The following is a 22,907-nucleotide window of genomic DNA, read 5'->3' as shown; positions in this document are numbered from 1 at the left end:
GAAAGGCAGCGGAAGGCAAAAGGGAATTTGTGAGATGAAGAAAAGTGAAGGCGCATCCAAGTTGCTTTCCTTCAGGAAGTCAAGCTCAACGCCGACACCAATCGTGCCATAGGCGAACTGTTGTACGAAACCGAAAGAGGTTGATAATAGGCCTTGTGAACAAGATAGCAGACAATTGCGACCATCGTGAAAAAGCTATGAGGCGTTTGGCATGGACAACATGCCAGTCGACCCCGCCAGCATCAACACGAGTCTCGAACTCCTATCCTCTTCCTTTCTGAAATTTGCAACTTCAGCAATATCACCTGCCCGCCCTCGCTTTATCCCTAGTCTCTCATTTCATTCGTGACTCCACCGTTATCTTCGCTGCCATATCAACCACCACCAGCCGCTCTGATCCCATTTCTGTCACGAAGTTATTCGATACCACTGAGGTCAGGTAACCTGATGATATCCACTCAGGATGCTGAGAGAAAGCAAGTGTGACGACCGGGCTCTCCCTGAATCCCCCGCTAGACGCGCAGAGCCATGGACCAAGGCTCGATGGTGCCTGCGAGAACGATCTACGATACAACATGAAGATGTACGCGTTGAGGTACCTTATCTTGAGAAAAGAAAAATTATGTTTCAGGAGAAGTAGGAGGCCAACTAAAGCTGTAGTTCCACGGTCAATGTCGCCGGCTTCAAGAAAATGATGACGCGAGATGCGGACATCCCGCGTGTTTCCGAGTAACATAGTTGAGGCCTACAATGATATTCGGCGTGTCTCGGACTTCGCATCTTTCGGCAGATACCTAGATGGCTCTGCTGGGCATGTGGATGAGGAGCACTAGTTTTGGACTAACTTTGCTGTGCGACCAATTGACCCCGCATACGTTACCTGATTGACGGTTGCACAAGACGGCCTCCCGCGTTGAGTTCTGCATGTTTCAAACAACCTTATCAGATTGGATAGGGTGGGTTTGCTCAAGACCGCCATTCGAGCCTGCCGGGAATCGTTCTTCGCCTAATATTACATTACAGTCTGTGAAAGACTGAGACCTACTCATCTCAGCACACCGGATTATGTTTGGCTTAGCTACAAGCTTATTTCCAAGCTCTGCCTCGTCTTGTGATGTACATCTCCTGAGAGAGAATTTCCAGGCAGAGAGCCATTCGACGACAATGCCAGGGAACCCTGTCATATCGGAGGTGGCTGATGAACTTCTGAGGATGGTTGATGCGAATGGGGACCCAGGGAATTGTTATATTTGACGTCCCTGGACACTACTCTTGAGCTTTTTAAAGCCCCCCATAACTATCATCTTTCAATTTCATACTGTATGACCTCGTCAAAACGTTCTTGCCAATTACTCATTCCTCTTCGACCAACGTAAAATGGCTAATCAAACTGATCTTAATTTCATCATTCAGCATGTTTTCCTGCCGCCCAAGTTGCCTCATGCCGATGACTTCAGCCCGGAGAACGAGAGTGCCTTGCTTCGAGTGGTCAAAGATTCGGTCACCGAGTTTATCGAACATGTTTCCAATAGTCAAAAGGCCTCCGTAAGGATTGCCATTGGTCTGATGGATGCCATGATACGCATTCATAAACCTTTGGGGAAGACGCTTGCAATTGAGCAAGACGGCCTATTCGAAAGTTTGCAGAATCTGGCAGATGGTATGACCTTTAGTAGTACCTGCTTGCGATAAGCTCATAAAGCTAACATTATCGAAGGAGAAATCATTTCGCTCAACGTCCGGGCTCAGAATGCAGGTGTACTCATCACCAAGGCTCACGACGCAATACACTTGGAGGCGTTCGAGCTGTCTCCAATCAATCAGGCAGTCATGTCAACCTTGGGTCGTCTTCGGCGGACTTTCCCCGGGACCGGAATCTCCATACATCTAGAGGAATTCAGCCAGCCTGGCTGTCAAGAGACACTTGCTGACGCTTTGTCGACAATGAGCTCACAGCCTGCCCCAGGAACCCAACCATTAGCCAAGAAAGCTGGGCAGCTCCATCAAGAGCACCGCGATACCACAAGTCCGAAAATGGTCACCGAGCTTTTCATCTCGACTTTCCAAGCTATAGGGAAACCTCTTGACGGCACAAGAATCTGGAAGAATACCCGGGAAGAAGTCAACTGGAGCGATGCCCTTCTTCCGTGGCGTCGTTCCCCTACTTGGCTGCTGATTAGAGTCAGTCTGCAGCTAGCATTTGATCGCAATATCGACGATACAAGTTGCAGTCTTTACAAGACATTTATGGCCTTTTTCATGGCCAAAGTGCTTGGTCACAGCATCGACACGGACATGGAACTCCCATCAGATCTTATACTCGTCATGGTCTCGAAAATATCCAGACGCATGGGCAAAATCTCAAATGGCCGGATCCACTCCATCGTTGACCTCGTACATCGAACAATGTTGCGAGCTAACCAAGTTCTCGCCGATCGTTGGAATCGCATTCAACAACGGACCTCGCCTGGTTTCGGCAGAGAACTGGCCGAACTCAAAACCTTGAACTTCGATGAAGACTCACACCTGCATCTGCCAGCTCTTGACAGTTTCCTAGCTTCTATCGACAGTCGGAGATGTCACTCGGAAGGTTTCGAGTTTATTCCGTCGTGGACTTTGATCAAGTATGACCCGGAAATCTTCCCTTCGGCCGTGCTACAACCAGACAGGGAACATTTGCATTTGCATCTAGTTGTGTTTGAAACATGGGTTGAATGTCATCTACAGGCTTGGCTGATAGGCGAGTCCAGCCAAGGCTACAATGGATCATGTACCAAGATACGAAACGTCATTGAGGGGTATCACGCTACCGCCAGCGGCCTTTACGCTGGAAACCCCGAGTCACTTTCCGTCATGCTGCTGACAATTCTTGAACTATGGGTTGCTTGCGACAAAGCTGCTGTACATCTGTTCCCGATGCTGAGAGACTACAACCCCGAAATTCCGAACGGCGTTCTACAGAATTTGCTTCTTCCGCTCAAAAGCCAGATAAAGAGACTTCACAACGCAGAAAAGTATCTACTCGATCGAAACCGCAGTTGCAAGACTGCAGCATCCGCTCCTAGCATCTACAACACCTACGGCTCTCCACATTGTTTCTCTGTTCGTCATTTTCAGCAGTCTAGGGAACACCAGCGCCTGAAACAGGAGATCGAGGCAAGAGCGCAACGAGACAGGGAAAAGAAAGTGGAAGAACTAAACAGAAAGAAAAAGAAGTACACAGATCTCATGGTCAAATATCGTACCAGCAATTGTGAGTATCATGATGGGTACAACCGGAAAACGGGGAGGTACTACAGAAGCCACAGCGGTGGCTGCGCCCGCTGTTCGTACCACAATCAGGCCAACAGCTTGCAAATCGATATTCATGAATGGCCGCTGCCATCACGAGAGCTCGATGCACAATCAGTCGTATTCGAGCTTTTAGTACCAGAATCATTCGGAGAATGGCGGGAGGCTACCGTGTTCTTCCTGTTTGAGGTTCTGAAAGTTACGCCGCGAATGGGTAGTCAGATACGAGAGTCTTCTTACTCCTTGAAAGACTACAATGGTCTCTGCCAGTTCTTTCGAGGACAATCCACGCCACACTTCATCAGCTTGCTTTCAGAGGCCAAGCCGCACATGGCAACCCACCGGAAGACGGTGCATGTAGCAACTGCGACCGAACGTCAGGTCTGTCTGAGCAATGGACTACATTACGCCTACTACGATCATCGCAGGCATTGCTTCATGGAATCATTTGGAGGATCTGATATCATCCCCAAGGAATGCACTTACCAATTACCCGCGGCGTCGACGACGTTACAAAAGTTTCTTTTCCGGCCGTCAACATGCCCAAGTGGCCCAACGCCCAACACCGTCATCGCCACACTTCACGAGTGTCCTCATGACATGTCACTCGAGGAGTACAAGGCCCTAGCTTCAATTCCTTTGGGATACAATTTGCAATGGGAGAACATTCTGTTGCAACTGTTCGCTCCTTCGATTGATTTGAAGAAGCGGGAGACTGCCCTGGTCATTCTTCAATGCATCTCTCAAGCAGGACCGGGTGGTGATTCGGAGTACAGAAGAGCGCATGCAATTTGTCAAGACGAAAGATTTGCGAATACGCTACTTGACGGATTGGCCGAAGCTATCACTCGTTATGAGGAGAATTGGCAGTACTCATCTGCCTTTGCCACTTTCACAGCCATCACTCGACGTATTCTGAGCCTTGCTTCATCGGTGAGTGTTCAGAAAAGATGCTTCAAAATACTCTCTCAAGCAAGGCGTATAACGTTTTGTTGGAGCCAGAGCCTGAGGGGAAAGGCTCAGGATTCTGACGACGACGATGACAAACTGGATTTCCAACGCCGGGCACTCGAAGTTGTGTTGATTTGTGCAGATACCTTTAACGTGGATGACCAATTTCAGCACGACATTTTCTTCGAACCCTTCGCCGTCTCGACTTTCTTCCAGTGCTGCATCGCTATCCAAGAAGGCCAAATACTACTTGGATCTGTGGATGCGTTTGTCCGCCATCTTCATAGTCGATGGCAACGAGCCTCCTACATTCACCACAGCTATCTAGCGAAGCAAATCTTGTCAGGCAGCAGTGCTGGACTTGATGATGCCATCAGTGCCAATTGGGCTAGCTACGAGCCTAGCTACCAGTGGAAGGCACTCTCTGAGACGCATAGCTCGTGGTTGACCAGTGTTACTGCGTCTACAACCAGTCATCTCGCTGTACAATTTAACCTTGTGACTGGCGAGCTCCTCGTCAATGGCCTTCCTCTCGACCATTTGCCTCAGAACTATCTCAGCCACCTGACATATCAGAATCTTTTTGGGCGGCTTTCCCTTGAGATTCTGCCCACGGCAAAACCTGGGATGACGTTTTCCTCGAAACGATACTACGCTGGCCATGCTGTCAGCCTAGGCCTTGACAATGAGGGAAATATCTTGGTGCAGGCAACGCAGGGTCAATGGGAATTCGATCTTGTCCCAAAGAGTTGTTTTGAAGGGCTGTTCCCTACCAAATTTGCCAGCGACTTTGCTCATTGGTACAATTACGAGGATGGTTGCATCGAGTTTTGCGGCCTCAAAAAGCCATGGAATCATTCAACGTCCAATTGGAAGCTTCTGAAAGACAGATTCACCGGGACCTGGGTGCTTAGGCGTAATGAATTGTGTCTGGTCAACGTCAACAGTCGCTCTGCAAGGCTTATCTCGAAGATTCTCGAGCCGTTAGAAGACCCCTTTTCGATCCACATCAATCATCACAAGGAGACTTCAATGATTTCTATAGAGCTACCTCGCGCTATGCTGGAGTTCAGCCTCAAGCAAGGGGAGGCCTCCATAATGTCGAGACAATATCGTGGCATGTCGGTGGACCCAAATCAGGCAGTCGGAACTCTGATCGGTCTGAAAGACAAGTTGGTTCTCAAAGTCGACCAACTCCCACATCCTGCTCTCCCTGTCGGGCGCAAGATCATAGTGCTCGAAGGAAATCTTTCGTTCTTGAAAAAGGATGGCCATGTCGAAGTCACTGTTAGCAAGGGTTTTGCATCAAGGGTTCATGCCTACGACGTGAACGATACACTGAATAGGCTCGTGAGCAATGGCAGTCGACAGAGCAAGCTGTTTCTTTGTTACCTACACTCCTTGACATCTTTTGTCATTCCGGATCCTCTTACGCACAGAACGGGTACCGAAGAGGCTTTGTCGATTCTCAGCTCTGCATCAGTCAGCTCTTTTGATGTGCTGACACCTGAGAACGCCAGACTTTTGACTGAGATTTCTCGTCTGACTCCATGCCGGCGTTACTATCCAGTCAACGAAAGTGTCATGCAACAAGTTGACTGGAACTCGCAACTTGGCTCCTTATCCCAACACGGTCTATACCGGTCATATGTCGAGGCCATCTTCACGCAAAACAACCAATCAAAGTTCCTTTATCCACTACAGGATGTCGGGTCACCCGAGTTGAAACCCATGAGTTCCCGACTTCTAGCACGGGACAATATCCGAACGGCAATGTTTCGGGTATCGGGGTTTGGCGCTGAGTGTTATACTATTGATCAAGACGTTGTCTACGAACCACGGGATCGGTCCTGCTCCCCTCGAGGATTTCGAGCATATTCGGCGTCCAAACTCGTCCTTTTCGATCAGCCGATCCTGTCAATGCCAGTGTCAAGGTCCATGGAAACCTATCTATGGAACTTCCTTTCCAAAGGAATTACTATACTGGGCCCACATTCACCTTTGTCGGTGGACGACATCACATACAATGCCGAATTACTGTCGAATTCCTATCAATTCATCGCGGAAAATTGGATTGCGCTACAGTCCAAGTTGAAGAGCATCAACAAGTATAAGCTGATGATCTGGCTGGCAACGATAGCCTTTGCAGAGAATGCAGACTTCGCGGTTATCCAAACCTTGGCTTCATTCAAGACAAGCAGCACTATCCACGCACTCTATGCACCTGTGTCAGATGGCTTTGATCTCTCTAATGGCAAGAACTTCATGGATTCAACAGTGAGGCATGAGGTCATGAAAAATTTCAAGCCCTTCGATTCCTGTCCCGAAATGTGTATGCAGCGAATGGCCTACGAAGACGACCATTCATTCATGAAAAGGCGAGAGAGCGAATTCCTCAGCAACAGAAACATTGCTCTAGAAACCTTTCTCAACATGATAAAGTCTCAGTGGTCTTGTCGCGTTCCGAACCTGCCCGCCGGCTACAAAAAGACGAACAGTTGGAATCGATATATAGACGTGGATAGTGCGATGGCAAGCATCAGGACCCATTTCCAAACCTGGTACGACAACCTTCAATTTGAAAAATACCTTCGAGAGGTAGCTTGCTTCTTGCCGACTGCAGTCAGCCCACTAGAATTGGCGGTGCCTCTGCTGGCAACAACAGACTGGCCCACATATGACCAGCCTCGGTTTCTGACCGAAAACCCTTTGTTCATGAATTCTCCGCCACCTTCACTGAGCGAGGAGGTTTGGACTTTGGATCACGATTCATTTAGCAAGCGTTCCAAGAGAGGGTATAGATTACCCGCGCTGCTTTCCCGGCTTCGTGTTCGTCACCGCAAGCTCGGTCAGTACGAGAGACATTACGTGGAGGCCCTGGCTTCAAGCATGGAGGCTTTAGAACGTCGTCAGTTGTCGGAAGATCATTACCGCACATCGCCAGAAGAGATAGCGAAACTGGTGGTTTCTTACCTGTATCGCTGGCAAGCGATTGTTCAGGAGACGTACGAACTCATCGTACGCCGCCTTCTGAGCTGCGAAGAAACAGGGTATTCAAGAGTACCCACCTTATTACCTGACTTCTACCAGTATCCGAGACTCTCAACATCCACCCTTCTTCGCAGACTAAATCATCTACATCGTGACTCAACACCAACTCTTTGGAAGCTGGCATTGACGCAATTTGCCATCGCACTCACCCAGTTTCAACGAGCGAAGCGGATGCTGGGTTGCTTAGAAGACCCAGCTGCATTGGCGAATGAGTTGCGCAATCCTGGCCACACGAACTGGTCCCCTTTGAAGTACCCAGACACTCTGCTGCTAGAGGTTGAGAGCGGCTTGATAGTCAGGGAGGTGCAGGAAGAGATCGCGGAAAGCATGAGAAGTCCGCCCAACGATGAGAATGCTGTCATGCAATTGAACATGGGCGAAGGCAAGTCGTCGGTCATTGTGCCGATTGTGGCAGCCTTTCTTGCGGACGGAACACGACTTGTTCGGGTTATTGTGGCGAGGCCTCAGTCAAAGCAGATGCTTGAGATGCTCGACTCGAAGCTTGGGGGCCTACTTCAAAGACGCATTTTCCATATGCCCTTTTCTAGGGCCGTCAAAGTCGGGCCCTCAGAGGCGATAGCTATTCAACACATTTTTGAAGAGTGCATGGATTCTGGAGGGATTCTGTTAGTTCAACCAGAACATATTCTCTCGTTCCAGCTTATGGCGATTGAGACAGCCATTGCTGGCAGTGTGAGCGTTAGTCGAATGCTCGTCAGTTCCAAGGACTTTCTCGACAGAGTTACTCGCGACATTGTGGACGAAAGCGATGAAAATTTCAGCGTCAAGTTCGAGCTGGTGTACACCATGGGTACTCAGCGGCCTGTGGAACATAGCCCGGAGCGATGGGTATGCATACATCAGGTCCTTGAAGTCATGAGGAGGTTGCTGCCTGACATTCACAAGAGATACCATAGCTCCTTGGAGGTTGCTGGAAGAAATCGTGGCTGCTTTCCTAGAACGCGAATCTTGCGCGACGACGCAAAGGCTACCTTGCTCAATCATATGGCTCGTCGTCTCAGCGAATCTGGATTGACTGGACTTCCGATGGGAACTCAGTCTGCCTCCATTCAACAGGCGGTTTACACCTACATCTCCAAGACGAGCCTCATAGAGTCTGAAGTCGATGCGGTCGAAATGTCAGATATCTGGTTGCCAGCTACGCAAAACAGCATCCTACTACTACGAGGGCTCATTGCCGGCCAGATTCTCAGTTTCGTCTTCTGTCAAAAGCGATGGAGGGTCGATTTCGGCCTCGATCATAATAGGCGGCCACCTACACAACTTGCAGTGCCATATCGAGCAAAAGACAATCCCAGCGCCCGCTCCGAATTCAGTCATCCGGATGTCGTTATTATTCTAACATCGCTGAGTTATTACTATGGCGGCTTGACTGACTCCGATCTTTTCTTGAGTTTCGAGCATCTCGTTCGTTCGGACATGGCCGACATGGAATACCGCTTCTGGGTAGAGGACAGCGATCAACTACCTCTCGCATTCCATCAACTCTCTGGCATCAATTTAGAAGATCGTCCACAGTGCATCGAACAGATATTCCCATGTCTAAGACATTCCAAGGGTGTTATCGACTATTTTCTTCATCATCTGGTATTTCCCAAGGAAATGAAGGAATTCCCGCACAAGCTCTCTGCCTCAGGGTGGGATATAGGAGAGAGGACAGCAAATGCGACGACTGGATTCAGCGGGACAAACGACTCGAGAGCCTTTTTGCCGTTGAGCGTCAAGCAGCTGGACTTACTGGATCAGAAGCACACCAACGCTTTGGTACTCGAGTATCTACTTCAGAATGAGAACTCCGTGGCAATGATTCCGGCAGCAGACAAGAACAGATTGAAGTCAGACGCCGAGACTCTCTTGAACATGGTTGTTGGGCTGAAACCTCCCGCTCGAGTGATTCTCGACGTCGGCGCTCAAATCTTAGAACTAGATAATCTCGGGGTTGCGAAAAAGTGGCTCGAGATGACGGAAGACAACGAGATGACACAAGCTGTTATCTTTTGCGATGAGCACGATACTATTTGTGCTGTGGATCGCAGGGGCCGTGTCGAAAGCTTCCAGACTTCACCGTTCGCCACTCAGACGGACGTCTGTCTTGTCTTCCTTGACGAGGCTCACACTCGAGGGACCGATTTGAAACTTCCGGCAGAATATCGTGCAGCAGTAACTTTGGGGGCAAACTTGACCAAAGACAGATTGGTTCAAGGTGAGTTCATATGGCTTGCATGAGCTAGGATTATCACTAATAGTTTGTCCAAGCCTGCATGCGAATGAGAAAGCTTGGGAAAGGCCAGTCGGTTGTTTTCTGTATGTCCGACGAAATCAAGCATAAGATTGCTGCCCAGTCAGAAATTAGCGAGGCCTCAATTGAGGTGACTCATGTTCTGGAGTGGTCCATCTATGAGACGCTCATGGATATGGAGCGAGGCGTTTGGCTGTGGGCAAACCAAGGTCGTCGGTACCAGCAACATCGAGTCCTGTGGGACAACTGCATGATAGAGGGATCCACGAACCTGACTGAAGATCACGCAGATCAGTTCCTTGAAGAAGAGGCACAGACTCTCGAGACTCGATATCGACCAGGTTACCAATTACCAGCCGGTTTGATGGGCGATGAAGGTACTGGCGATGCCATCACCGATAGGCTGCTGCAGTTTGGCCGTCACAATGCAGAATCTGCGACATTTCGAGAAGAACAAGAGCGGGAGCTATCGCCAGAAGTCGAGCAGGAGAGAGAAGTGCAAAAAGCCCCTCCTGCTTCGCCTGCGAAACATCACCTACACTCAGACCTCCGCGCATTCATTACTGGCGGGACGCTCAATTTGCACTCGGGGGCATTCATCTCTGCCTTTCAGTCTCTGTCAGAAACCAGCGCCGCTCAACGCTACGATGTGAATAAGTTTCCTCAGGGACTCTTGGTAACAACGGACTTTGCTCGAACAATCATTCCCACGGGAAAAAGTTCAGGTTATGTCTCGGATCTTTTCCAGAGACCTGTGCAGTGGGTTCTCACGAGGGCTCGTGGGACTGACACTGTGATCACCATCAGCCCCTTTGAGGCTCAAGAACTCCTAGCAGACATACAGAACTCCAGCTTTGTTTCGCTGCATCTTTATGCCCCACGACCTAACCTCGGGTTCCGTCCTTTGGATGATCTGAATCTCTTCACCATCCCGCACCAAAGACTTCCTCAGAACTTCCCTATTCGACTTGTCATTGAGCTGAACCTATTTTCGGGTCAACTTTATGTCAAGTCAATGGATCAGTACCGGGACCTACGGCGCTTCCTCACGTTGGAATCGGATGACTCAAGGGTCGATCATGAGATTGAACTACCACAAGTAATCGATCAGGGGTACCTCGTGCAATTCATCAAAGTCGTGTTGATGAAGATACGGAGAAACTGTGAGTCAATTGACAAGACTCATGTGGGCCGAGTATTGGAGCAGAGGACTTTGGATGCTTCGGATTTCGAGGACGGCACCTAGACGCAAAAGTACTCATTTGAGATGATAGATAGTCTTTCCTATCAAAGAAAGCATTCAGAACCTTGGTCTTTCACTAAGGTAGAAGGTACAAGTTACTTCAACATTACATTTCCTCCACTCTATCAATCAACCTATACGTATCCCGATACATAATCTCATTGATGTTCATGCAGAATAATCATAATTCTTCTTGCTTTATACAAGAGAATCTCCTCTTTCTTTCTTTGCTCGACCATCTCACTTGAGGGAACCTCTCCCCAGCCCTATATTAAACTCGCTTTCCATCCTGATCGTATTCTTTCTTCACCCAAGAACCAAAGTCCAGCATCCCGGAGTTCTCTCGCTTCACAGCCGCGATATCGACCCCAAAGCCATCAGTGTAGAACCATCTGTACATGGCGCCGAACTCGGGGATCATCCAATGCAGGAATCTAACCAGAAACTGGAACGTCTCTGGGATTTCCGTCCCCTTCTTAGACTTGAAGATAGCACTAGCAGCTTCCAGCGTAAGCTCGTCACCAGCCAAAGGAATCTGCCTGCCGGCGAATTCTTGGGGATGAAGGAAGGCCTTCGCGGCGGCTCGTCCTACATCCTTGACAGAAACCAGCTGGAGAGGCTTATCCTTGACCGCGACGCGCCACGATGTAGCCATGATCTTGGTACCCATTCCCGGCTCCATATTTTCCATAAATGCAACAGGTCGAAGAATGGTCCAATCCATCTTGCCGCGCGCTTCCTCAACCAGGTGATGCTCGATGCGATATTTGCTGACGAAGTGAGATACACTAGGGACGTAGTTGTCGTATGAGCCGTCTCCGCCTCTGTCGATGGAGCTGTATGTGAAGAACTTGATATTGTTGGATAGAGCTGCATCAACTAGCGCTTTGCCTTGGGCTTCTTCGAGTTCTGCCGATGCTCCTTTGCCAATGGCCGTCTATTTGTTCATTAGCAACACAAGATGATTACTACAACTGAGATTTCCCGAGAAACTCACTTGTACACTGAATAAGCCCCAAAGCTCAGTATTAGAAGAGCTCAATGCTGCTTTGGCGTCAGAGAAGATTGCGGGAACGTCGTTGAGATCGCCCTGGATGACAATGACCCCACGAGATGCTAAGCTTTTGGCTTTAGAAGAAGCAACATTGCGGGTAACGGCGATGATCTTGTAGGTGCTTCCGGTTTCTGACTCTAGAAGTGCATCAATCACGGCGCCGCCTTGTTTGCCGGTTGCACCAGTAACGAGGATGGCCCTAGTTAATTGCGAATCACTAGACATGATTGGAGAGATAATGTGTGGGTTCTGCTTGTCGAGACTTGATAAGAATACTTGCATGTATTTTCGGTATGTGATAGTAGTAGTAGACCTGTAGGACTTGATACTAGATGATGTTAGAGTTGCTGATAATCCTTTAAAAGAAATGGAAGAACAAGGAGACATCATCTTCCTTATATCTCCAAAACCACCAGGCATGAGAGCCAATTCTCATCCTCAAAATAAACCATATGCATCTTCAACCTCGCCTCTTCGCTTCTCGCGACAGCTCAATCGCCGGACTTCTAAATGATTGCTCATCAATTTTATCTCGTGGTGGTTGCAAACGAAAGGATGCTACCCCTGGCCTAGTGTACTTAGTGAAACGATAAGTCTTGCGTGCCGGGCAAACGGACAAAAGCGCGTTTCTGCAGGCTTCCTGTCAGCTTAGAAATCCGCACCCAATGCTGTTATTCTATTGGCTAGAAACATCATGAGAAGAATGACGCTGTCCGCCAATGTGCCATTCCAGAGTGTTTGGATTCGTCAGCTGCATGGGCTATATCAGTCTTACCGCATGCAGACCATGTAGCTGCGGGCTAACCCGATCGCTCGAATAGGATATCGGTCCAGTGCCAAAAGGGTAGCTTAAATCGACGTGCATATAGGTATCTTTCTTTTGGGATTATAAGTACAACGGGTTGGCGCTAGCCATGACAGCTCTCACGTGCAACGACATCATGAAAAGTCGATGAATTAACACAGGCGGGATAGGACTGGGTGAGGAACAACTCTTCTTGTCCTCGCTTGAAAGGATCTAGCAGCTGGGCATGTCATTTGAAAAATCAATTAGACGACATGAAATGTAGAAATATGACTAAACAATCAGAAAAGCCCTCCAGAAGTCTCCGCCCCGAACAGATTCACTCGGATCCCAGCAGCCTTTGGAGCAGAACACTCCGTCCCATTCACACAGACATTGAAGCCACAACAATTATCAACCAGACACACACCACCTCCAGCACAGGGCGATGTCGCGTTACACTGATCATACCCAACGCATCTACCCGTCCGGAACCCAATACCCCCGCCCTCCAGAGTCTTGCCGCAGAGGCAGTCAGAGTCAGGGATAGAGGCTTCGGGTGGGTAGAACCGTTCTCCATCTTGCACGATGCAAGCGTTTGCATTCGGGCAGCATGCAAGTGCTGTCGGGTCCGTGATGTTGCGCTCGTACTCTGGGCCTGATGAGGGTAGGGCCGTTATGTTTGCGAGTGAGATGGGTGTAGTGGAGGTTCCAGCCGTGAAAGTGAGGTTCAACGTCTCAGTCGAGATGAGAGAACGGCAGACTTCCGTCTTGATAGTTGTGACACCGTATCCCTCAACAATATCACCTAGACCCGATCCAGAGCCCGAAGTCGAGTTCTTGAACGTTGCGGCCGAGAAATCGTAAAGGTTCATAAAGCTGTCAATGACAGCCAGGATTCCCTTGCCGGCATCAGAGCCAAGTTGTAATCCAGCATCGATGAAGGGCTGCAGAAGCTCGTCGACGTTGATAACACTGCCGAGTTGCTGGAAGAGCAGATTCCACACCGACGTGAGAGGTGGACAACTCCCCACCAGAGATCCCTGCGTTAAATGATCCAGGGTCTGTTGAACAGACGTCTCACACTCCATGGAACCGCTCCCGCTTCCCGGGAATGCGCAATTCGCAACAAAGTCTCCCGTGGCATCTGGGAGAACAATGCATTGGGTATCACCTAGCGCGACTGACACTGGCAGATCAGCACGGGCAGGATTACCGCACTGGTCTTTGAGATGGAGAGTGATGTCGAATGCGTCTTGTGCCATCTCGGCCAACGTCCCTTTGAAAACGGGAAGACGGCGAGGATCTGTGCCGTTTACTGGGATATCAGTAGTGTTTGTACAGGTCGAATTTGTCAGGGTGTTCAGTTGCTGGAAGAAACCAGAGATGAAGACGTCAATCTTGGGTGAGCAATTTGCCGAGGCAAAGTGCAAGCCCTCGCTGTCGATGGAGAGCACATTGCCGGCTTTGTCAAGGATTCCAAGTCTTGATGGGTCGGAGACGTCGACGAGAACTGGGTTGGTGGCATTGTCTATCAGGCGGAGGTACTGAACGGAGTGCGTAGTCTCATTGAGGTAGAACGCGTCGATGTACGGAGGAGTACGGTTAGTGACGTTCAGGAGAGACTCATGTAGCGATGCTGTAGGTGTTGGAAGGGCGTAGCACGAAGTCGCATTTTGCGCTACAATGACCGAGATACCCGTAAAAGCGGAGTCATAAGTTGAGGTTGAGGTCGCCGAAGTACTCGCCGGCGCAGATGAAACCCCAGTCGTGGATGATGAGCTACCCGCTGTCGGGGCTGTACCATTGACAGTGCTCACGAACGTGGCGCCGCCGGTCAGGCTGACAGCTGTCGGTGTTATCAGACTCAAAGAGCCTGGCGTCAGGGTACCAAAAATGGTGGAACCACCGACGACTGTCCACGTTGAAGCCACACCATCAATGACACTAGTAATGGCTGTCGGAGTAGCGGTTGCCGTGGGAGACCCTGCTGTGGCGTCGGACGAAGCGAAGATGGTTGAGCCTCCGATTACTGTCCAAGACGAGGCGATGCCCCCAATAACGCTCGTGATGACAGTTGCGCCGGGTGGTAGTTCGCCCGAAGCAGAAGGTGGGCTTGCGATCGGACTGATGGTAGAGCCACCGATCACCGTCCATGAAGAAGCAACTCCCCCGATGATGCTGGTCACAATGCTCGCACCAGGTGGCAGATCAGATGAAGCAGTCGTAGCGCTTGGCACTGGACTGACTGTTTAGCCTCCAATGACCGTCCATGAAGAGGCGACACCTCCGATTATGCTCGTGACAACAACTACATCACCAGTTGTGGCCGGTGTAGGAGTCGAGCCCGTGGCATTTGTTGGGTTCACCATAGTCGAGCCTCCAATAACAACCCAGGTTGACACGACCCCTCCTATCACACTCGTGAATACCGTGGCTGCCCCAGATACCGTCGGACTCGGTGATATCTCACTGGGGTTCACGGAGATGGTAGAGCCCCCGATGACAGTCCACGACGAAGCAACACCGCCAATGATGCTTGTGATGATAGAGGGGGTAGCACTAAGAGTTGGAGATCTAGCGAGGGTTGAACCTCCGATGACCGTCCAAGTTGAGCCAACACCACCAACCACGCTTGTGATTACGCTGAATGCGCCAGTCTCTGTTGCAGATGGAGTCAGAGCAGGCGTTGGAACTGCGCTCCCATTTGACGGATTTCCAACAGTTGTGCCTCCAATCACCGTCCAGGTAGAAGCAACCCCTCCATTGACGCTCGTGATGATGCTAACCTCAGCAGCTTGAGAGGGGCTTGGCGTGGACGTGGGCGAGGTCGAGTTGGGAGAACCGACAAGAGTTGAGCCACCTATCACGGTCCACGTCGAAGCATCCCCATTGATGATGCTCGTGAAGACAGTGAAGGCACCCGGGGTGGTTTCTGGGGTCGGGAGTTGAGTCGGTGTGCTGCTGTTGGCGAAAGGACCGCTGCTGGTGCTTCTGCCGAGCGTAACGACCCAAGTCGATGCCACCCCGCCGACATCACTCGTGATTGTGGTGACTGCAGGTGGAACAATGGGCGTACCGACTGTTATTTGTTGGCTCGGAGCACCAGTAGTGCTAGAAAGCCAAGACAGACTCCAAGAAGACGATCCAGGAGCTCCAGTGATGGTCGTCGTAACCCCGTTGATAACCGAAGTGATTCCCACCATGGACTTTGTAGAACTCGGCTCAGAGGCGCTCCCAAAAATCGTCTTGACTGTCGTGTAGTTCCCGTTGGTAACCGTAATCACTCTTGGCACTGCTGCCGTCGATTCAACCGTCGTCCCAGGTTGCGTGGGCAAACTAACGGTAGAGTCTCCGATCAACGTAACAGTCGACACGAATCCAGATGCAGTCCCACTAGCGTTGCCGGTGATAGTCTTCGTCGTGGAAAGCGGGACAGGCCGACCACCGCTGTCGCCGTCACTCACGGACGAAAGGCTCTGCGCGCTGCTTGGGTTTGGGATCTCGGAGCTGTAGATGTAGATCGTGCTGACTTGCGTTTCTGTGACTTGGACTGTGGCGGTCACCTCGCTCCAACCACACGTCGACGCTGTCTCGGATGGGATAGCTGGGCCGGGGAAGGAATAAGAGTAACCCCCTGCGAAAGTTGCGTGGGCTGTTGGAATGGTATGGGAATCCGAGGCTGCCGTGGCTGATGCTGCGTTAGTTGCTCCGGGATCATCGACTTCAGTAGAGTAATCAGCTGCCGGCGTTGACGTCGAATTTGCGTGGCAAGGTGCCCGAGGTGTTGGGTCGAGACTGAGAAGACAAGAGCACTGTGGCATATTAGTCCTCAATTCTTCACAATCAACAGGGCTTGGCATGGGTAGAGTGCAACTTACCGCTGATGTTACGGATAGGGCGGGATAACTCGTCGGCATAGGATCCGGTAAACTCAGCGTCCCAGTGGCGTCACCAGAGTTCAGGAGCATGGAGCAGTACATCGTCCCGTTGTGCCGCTCCATAGCCCGGAGTAGGTTGTCGCCGTGGCATCCATCTGCCACAGCCATTGCCGCGCCTCCTGCGAGAAGAATGAGAGATGAGACAAACATGATAACGAATGATCTTGGGCTTCAGGCTAAAAAAGTAGAGAAGGCGGCAAGAGCGGTCAGATTAGAAAAGAAAAGAGAGAGTAATTGAGCGAGTGTTGAGGGCGGAGGCTGTCGAGCTTCGTCGGCCTCTGGTCCCGTTGGGCTTTCTCGTCGCCCTTACCTTCAGTATCTCAGCTCCCCCGAGACCTTTATACAGGGTGTAATGAGCTCGGCTCACGATACCTTCACTTATCGCAAACTTGTTCTCTCATGCCGCTATTCCGAGAATAGACCACAATGCCGAGACAGACGCTAGCATTGGACTCCTCACCATTTGGACCCCGGCCCAGTGCCTCGGTGAGAGACTAGGAAACAGCAATAGCAACAACACGAAGCACTATCGCTGTGACGCAATCGCTTCCAGACATTAACGATCAAAGCATCACGGTACCACTGACTAGGTGCCGTCTAACCCCGGGCTCAGCTCCTCCGCGGCGCACCATGGTGACCTCGTGCTGTTCAGCTGCATGCGCGTCCGAGACCGACGCGGTACGCCGTCAAGATCATGCAGGTACCAAACTGACATCGCCGAGCTGCACTACGGCTCGTGTTCAATCACCGTACTTTATCAAGTTTTTGTCTTCGATAGATTTTGATTCGTGTCCACGAGGGTCGATTCAATCGCTCCTTGGATCAGGCTGCTAGAGACTACTATCGTTTCAGCCACTCTCACAGTCAAGGCCGCGATTTCATCTCGTGAGAGTTCAAGAAACACTCTCGGCATGAGTGCCGTTCGCCAAGCGAATATTGCTGACTCACATCTCTATATCAAGCGGAAATTCGACCAAAACCTTGTGTTATCTCCCAGAATGAGACAGAGAAGAGTAAATGAGGGGGACAAGATCACGCACTTGAGGTTCAACAAGACCAAACCAAGAAGCGAAAGGCGACACAAACTAAAGGTAGAGGGGTTCACTCACAGCAATCACGCGCCGAGGCGAAAGATGAGAACTCACTCAAGTCAGACAAGATGTGTAGAACAAAGCCAGAAAAGCCTCCAATTTTCTTTTCAATCATTACATCCATGATGCGCCTCCCCTCGTACAGTCATTATACCGATGACACACAAAGAACCGACCCATGGCCACCCCAAGGGGCCGACAATATTAACAGGCATGATGAACTCAAAACGCGCGCAAAATAGCAATGAACCCATGATTCGTAAGACTCTCCCCTTCTCTCACTTCCCATATTCCATCATCGCGCCATCGTCGTCTGTTGCGTGGCTTGCTGAATCTGGCCTTGGCCATGGCCCTGCACCCGTGTCCGCACGATGTAGTCCTGGTTCTCGATCGTCACGCTCTTCGTCATATGATTCACCTTGTAGACACCAACGAGACGGGCAGCCAGCTCGAACATGTTGTTTCGGAGCGAAATGACAATGAACTGGGCGTTCTTCGTGCGCTCTTTGATGTAGTTGGCAACGATTGAGACCTGAAAGTGACCATGTTAGCAAGGATGAATCGCAACAACTAATGGCGAGGGTAAGAACTTACGTTTCTGAAGTCCAAGGCAGCGTCAATCTCGTCCATGACGTACAGTGGCGTTGGCTTGTAGTGGTGCAGAGCAAAGACAAGCGCCAAACTGCTCAGTGTCTTCTCACCACCAGACAAGTTGCTGATGTTCTTCCACGACTTCTTCGGGGGCATGACACTGAAGAGGATACCTTCGCTGAAGGGGTCCAGGGAGTCGACCAACTCAAGCTCGGCGTTACCACCCATTGTAATCATTTGGTACATCTCCTTGAGGCGGAGAGAGATGGTGCTGAAGCCTTCCATGAAGCCCTCCAGACGCAGGCGACGGAGTTCGTCACAGCGCTTCTTGGCTGCGTCGCGTTGGTCGACGGCGGTCTGAAGGTCGGATGAGCGGGCGGCGTGCTCCTCGACACGGCGACGGTACTCGGCGAGAACACCGAGATCGACGTTGACGTTTTGTGTCTTCTCCTCGAGAGCGGCGATTTCGCCCTTCAGTTTCTCCTTGCTCATGTCCGCAAGCTCATCAGGAGTGTAAACGGGCAGCTCGAGTGCTTGACTGCTTGGTTGAGATGGCAGCTGAGACTCGTCAGACTCTTCCTCATCGTCCTCATCCTCGGCTTCGGCGGATGGCTGGGAGTCCTCGCCAGTGACAGCGTCCTGGGTCACTGTCTTGTCACCATCCGCTTCTGCGTCATCATCTCCTTCAGCAGCTGTCGGGGCAGGGGCGACCTTGGGTGCAGGGTTAGAGGTTCCGGTCAGGTCGTCCACGTTCTGAAGCACCAGCTTAGACAGCTTGTCGTTCCAGTACATGAGTCTCTTTTGGTTCTCAGTCAGGACCTTTTGGTTCTCCTCAAGCTTGTTGCGCATCTCGATCTCGCTGGCCCGAGTAGCATTCAACTCGGCGGTCTTCTCATCGAGCTCGGCCTTGACGGATGTCAGCTCTTGTTTCTTAGCTGCCAAACCCTCCTCGGCCTCGTCGACTTGGCCTCGAAGAGACTCGGCCTTCTCGCCTTGGTTTTCTATCTCATGCTCGAGCTTCTCAAGGTCGCGAATAGCCACCTCAATGTCCTTGGTGGCCTTGGCGTGGTCTCTCTCGAGCTTCGTCTTTTGCTTCTCGGCCTTGACCTTGCGAACTTCGGCGTTGGATGTCTCCTCGTTTTGAGAGACAATCTCCTCTTTCAAAGAGTCGACGTTGGCTTTTTGCAGGCGAAGCTTCTCACCACCAACCTGCATGATCTTGTCTTGCAAAGCCTTGATCTCTTCCTCAACTCCAGATGTCTCGTCGTGGAGCTTCTCAACCTCCTTGTTGAGCTTAGCAATTTCCTTGCGAAGAGCCGCAATGCGGTTATTATCCGAGGCGGAGGGTTGGTGCTCCTTGCTCAACTCCTTGATGCGACGATGGGCATCGGCCAAGTTCCTAGCCGCGCTGTCGATCTCAAGAGTGATCTTCTGCATCTTGGTGTCGAGCATAGGGATCTGATCATTGAGTTCGCGGACTCTTGTCTCAAGCTCGCGCTGCTGCTCCTGGAAGTCTTGAAACTTCTCCTCGAGAACATCGCGATCTTCCTCAAGCTTCGAGACCTGTTCCTTGGAAGTCTCGGCAACAAGCTTCGAAGACATCAGACCTCGCTTGACAGTTGTACCACCACCAGACATGGTACCAGACTTGTCAATCAGCTCGCCGGCCAAGGTAACCACGCGCCATCTCCTGGCACCGTAAGCGATTCTGTTGGCCTGAGCCAGGTCGTTGGCCACAAGGGTATCTTGAAGGGCGTGGTAGAATGCTGGGCGGAACCTCTCCTCCTTGGGGTTGACTAGGTCAAAGAGGCGAGGCGCATTTTCGGGGGTTTGGATGGCATTCATGTCTCGAACTCTCAGTTTGTCCAAACACATAAAGTTACCACGACCCAAGTTGGTCTTGCGAAGGTACTCAATGCATTGCTGACCAGCTTCGACGGTGTCGGTGACAAAGTTGTCGAGGGCACCGCAGGCCGTGGAAATGGCCACATCGTACTTTTGGTCAATTGCGCCGAGGTTGCCGAGTCTTCCGTGGAACCCGTCGATACGACCGGACTCGCGCATGCGCATCAGAGCGGTGAGAACGTTGCCCTGAGTCTGCGTCTTAGACAAACTTGAGCGAGCCTCGTCCGCCTTCTGTCTGGCGTTAGACACCTTTGCGCGAATCTTGGGTTCGTGGGCATTGAATCGTGTCAACTCGTGCTCAGCCTCCTTTCTCTCTTCCTCCAGCTTGGCCTTCTCGGCCTGGCACTCTTTGAGCTCCTCAGTCTTGGCAGCGCGAGCATCCTCAATGGCAGCAATCTTTGCCTCCGTTTCAGAAATGGCCACAGCACCAGCGTTGGCCTTCTCCTCGAGGATGTTCATCTCGCTCTCTGCAACAGCGATGGCTGATTGCTTCTGGTTGATCTTCTCCTTCCAGGGCTCCAATGACTTTTGCTTGACTGCAATCTGGTCGGAGAACTTTTGAGTCTTGCCCTTGAGGCCCTCACGAATAGTCGCGAGCTCCGCCTCCTCTTCTTGCACTCTGATTTCGAGTGATGCGATTTCTTGTGCGCGGGTCTCAATCTCCTCCGCGCATTGGGCGATGGTCTCGTCTGCTTCAGTAGCGGACTTTTCGGCGTTGGCGATGGTCTTGTCCAGCTTCTTCTGCTTGTCGTTGAGGAACTTCTTCTTCTCGTCAAACTTGACGCGCTCTTGCTCAAACTTGGCCATCTCCTTAACAAGAGCCTCGGTTTCTTTCGCTTGCGCCTCAAACTCCTTGCTTCCACGAGAGTATGACTTCTGGAGCTCCTTGATGACCTTTTCGCCGCCATGATGCTTCTCCAACTCATCGTCGAGCTGCGCCTGCATCTGACTGATTGCTTCCTCAGTAACAGCAACGTTGTCGTTGCACTCGCCAATGTAGAGTTGGTACAGCGCAGACTTCTTTGTTGTGAGCTCGTTCTCGTCGCGGATGTATGCAATAGCCTTGTTCTTCTTGTCTTCGAGGCCGTTCTTCTCCTTCTCAACGTGTTGAACGCGACCACTCTTCTCCATGCAGATTTCATTGAGAGTCTCAACCTCGGTGGCGGATTCCTCAATAGGCGTCTTGTACTTTGAAGTGCCGATGATGTCCTCCAGGTATTCGAGAAGACCGTCGTCATGTTCGTTGGCAGCCTTCGGCTTCATCTGGGCGATGGACTCGACCTCACCCTGCAGAATCAGGAAACGTTTGTGGTCAAGGTCGATGCCGCGGTCGCGAAGGAGGGTGGTGACTGTGGTGAAGTTGGAGGCTTTGCCGTTGATGTAGTATGTGCTAGAGTTGTTCTTGAAGGCTTTGCGGGAAATGATGAGATCGGAATCGGGAATGACTTCATGTCCACCACCGGGCTACGTATGGTTAGCGACTATTCGCGCGAAACATTTGGCGCAACTAACCTGATCCATGACTTCTCTGAAGTGCACAGAGACCTCGCAATGGTCCAAATTCGGGTGCTGGGCTGAATTGTGAATCAAGGCAGAAAGCTTGCCCTGACGCATCTTGCTTGCACGGAAGCCAAAGACGAACAAGAGGGAGTCAATAACGTTGGACTTTCCAGAACCGTTAGGGCCAACAACGGAGGAGAATGATCCATGGAAAGGACCGACTTCCTGACGACCAGCATAACTCTTGAAGTTGGTAAGAATCAGGTAGGAGATGACCAGGCGAGGCTTGGGAGTTGTGTCCTCGACCACCGGCACGGTCAGGGTGCGCGACTTCAAGACAATGTCCATCGGCTTCTCCATGACGGTGTCCATCGCGCGTACAGGCTTGAAGGTGGCCTGCGTCTCGTCTGCAACCGGTCTCTGCTCGTTGACTGAAGAAGCTGTGATGTCGGCGAGAGGCTCTGCATGGACCCGGGAGGGCTCGGGAGTAGCGGATGGCTTGCGTATGGATGCTGGTGTCGCAGACTTGGTGGAAGCTCTAGGCGCAGCGCTCATCCTGGGCTTTCTGGGAGACGGCTTTCTTGCTGAGGATGGCGGCTCTTTCTTGCTAATAGTTTGGTCGGGGTCGAAGATTTCGCTAGGCTCTATTGAGGGAGCGATGTCATGCGCCGAGGGGTCTTCGGCAATGGATGTCTCGTCCGCCATCGATGGTTCCTCCACTGCTGAAGGCGCCTCTGCGATGGACGTTACATCTGCAACCGAAGCATCCTCCTCAAGCTTCGTGGCCTCCTCGGCCACGGTAGTGTCGGCATTCTTCTTAGGTCTGCCGCGGCGGCGAGGCGCTGTTGGAGCAGGCGTTGATGAGGGGGCAGCGCTCTTGCGGGCGCGTGTTGGTCGGCGCACTGGGCTTTTTGATGGTTCGGGGGCGAACTCTTCCTCGCTCTCTTCCTCTCTCTTTACGGTGGTGTTTGCGATCTCATCGTCGTCGGATGAGTCGACGATGGCCTGGCGGCGCGTCGCACGGCGTGGGCGGGCCGACATTATGCTTGTGGTAAGGTTGTAGGTTAGTCGTGTGTGAAGCGAATGAACGCAAAGGCAAAATTGCGTGGGGTATCTCAATCAAGGTGACAAGAAGCCAAGCAAGAATGAAAAAGAAAACGCAGCAGGCGCAAAGTGGTGCTGCGGTAATAGAATCTGGTGATGTCGGATGCGAAAAGGGAAAAGGGAAAACGCAATTGTGTTGTT

General features: G+C 51.2%; 3 protein-coding genes across 3 annotated transcripts; 1 reads left to right on the top strand and 2 right to left on the bottom strand.

The window, feature by feature from the left end:
* Positions 1–1,377: 1,377 nt before the first annotated feature.
* Positions 1,378–10,799, top strand: CTAM01_14887 (uncharacterized protein; the record flags this gene model as incomplete). Its single annotated transcript, XM_060530886.1, has 3 exons — positions 1,378–1,660; positions 1,718–9,517; positions 9,571–10,799. The coding sequence occupies 3 exons, from the start codon at positions 1,378–1,380 to the stop codon at positions 10,797–10,799; spliced, it is 9,312 nt and encodes a 3,103-aa protein (XP_060374550.1).
* Positions 10,800–11,067: 268 nt separating this feature from the next.
* CTAM01_14886 (uncharacterized protein) lies at positions 11,068–16,725 on the bottom strand (the record flags this gene model as incomplete). The annotated part of the gene is made up of 5 exons (XM_060530885.1): positions 11,068–11,733; positions 11,794–12,049; positions 13,106–14,873; positions 14,955–16,449; positions 16,516–16,725. The coding sequence occupies 5 exons, from the start codon at positions 16,723–16,725 to the stop codon at positions 11,068–11,070; spliced, it is 4,395 nt and encodes a 1,464-aa protein (XP_060374549.1).
* Positions 16,726–17,961: 1,236 nt separating this feature from the next.
* CTAM01_14885 (RecF/RecN/SMC N terminal domain-containing protein) lies at positions 17,962–22,703 on the bottom strand (the record flags this gene model as incomplete). Its single annotated transcript, XM_060530884.1, has 3 exons — positions 17,962–18,198; positions 18,261–21,626; positions 21,675–22,703. The coding sequence occupies 3 exons, from the start codon at positions 22,701–22,703 to the stop codon at positions 17,962–17,964; spliced, it is 4,632 nt and encodes a 1,543-aa protein (XP_060374548.1).
* Positions 22,704–22,907: the final 204 nt, after the last annotated feature.

The sequence above is a fragment of the Colletotrichum tamarilloi genome (assembly GCF_030869305.1).
Source record: "Colletotrichum tamarilloi strain Tom-12 chromosome Unknown Scaffold_138.1, whole genome shotgun sequence".
Taxonomy (NCBI): domain Eukaryota; kingdom Fungi; phylum Ascomycota; class Sordariomycetes; order Glomerellales; family Glomerellaceae; genus Colletotrichum; species Colletotrichum tamarilloi.
Note: the sequence above shows the minus strand (reverse complement) of the source record. Positions and strands in the feature narration are given on the sequence as shown.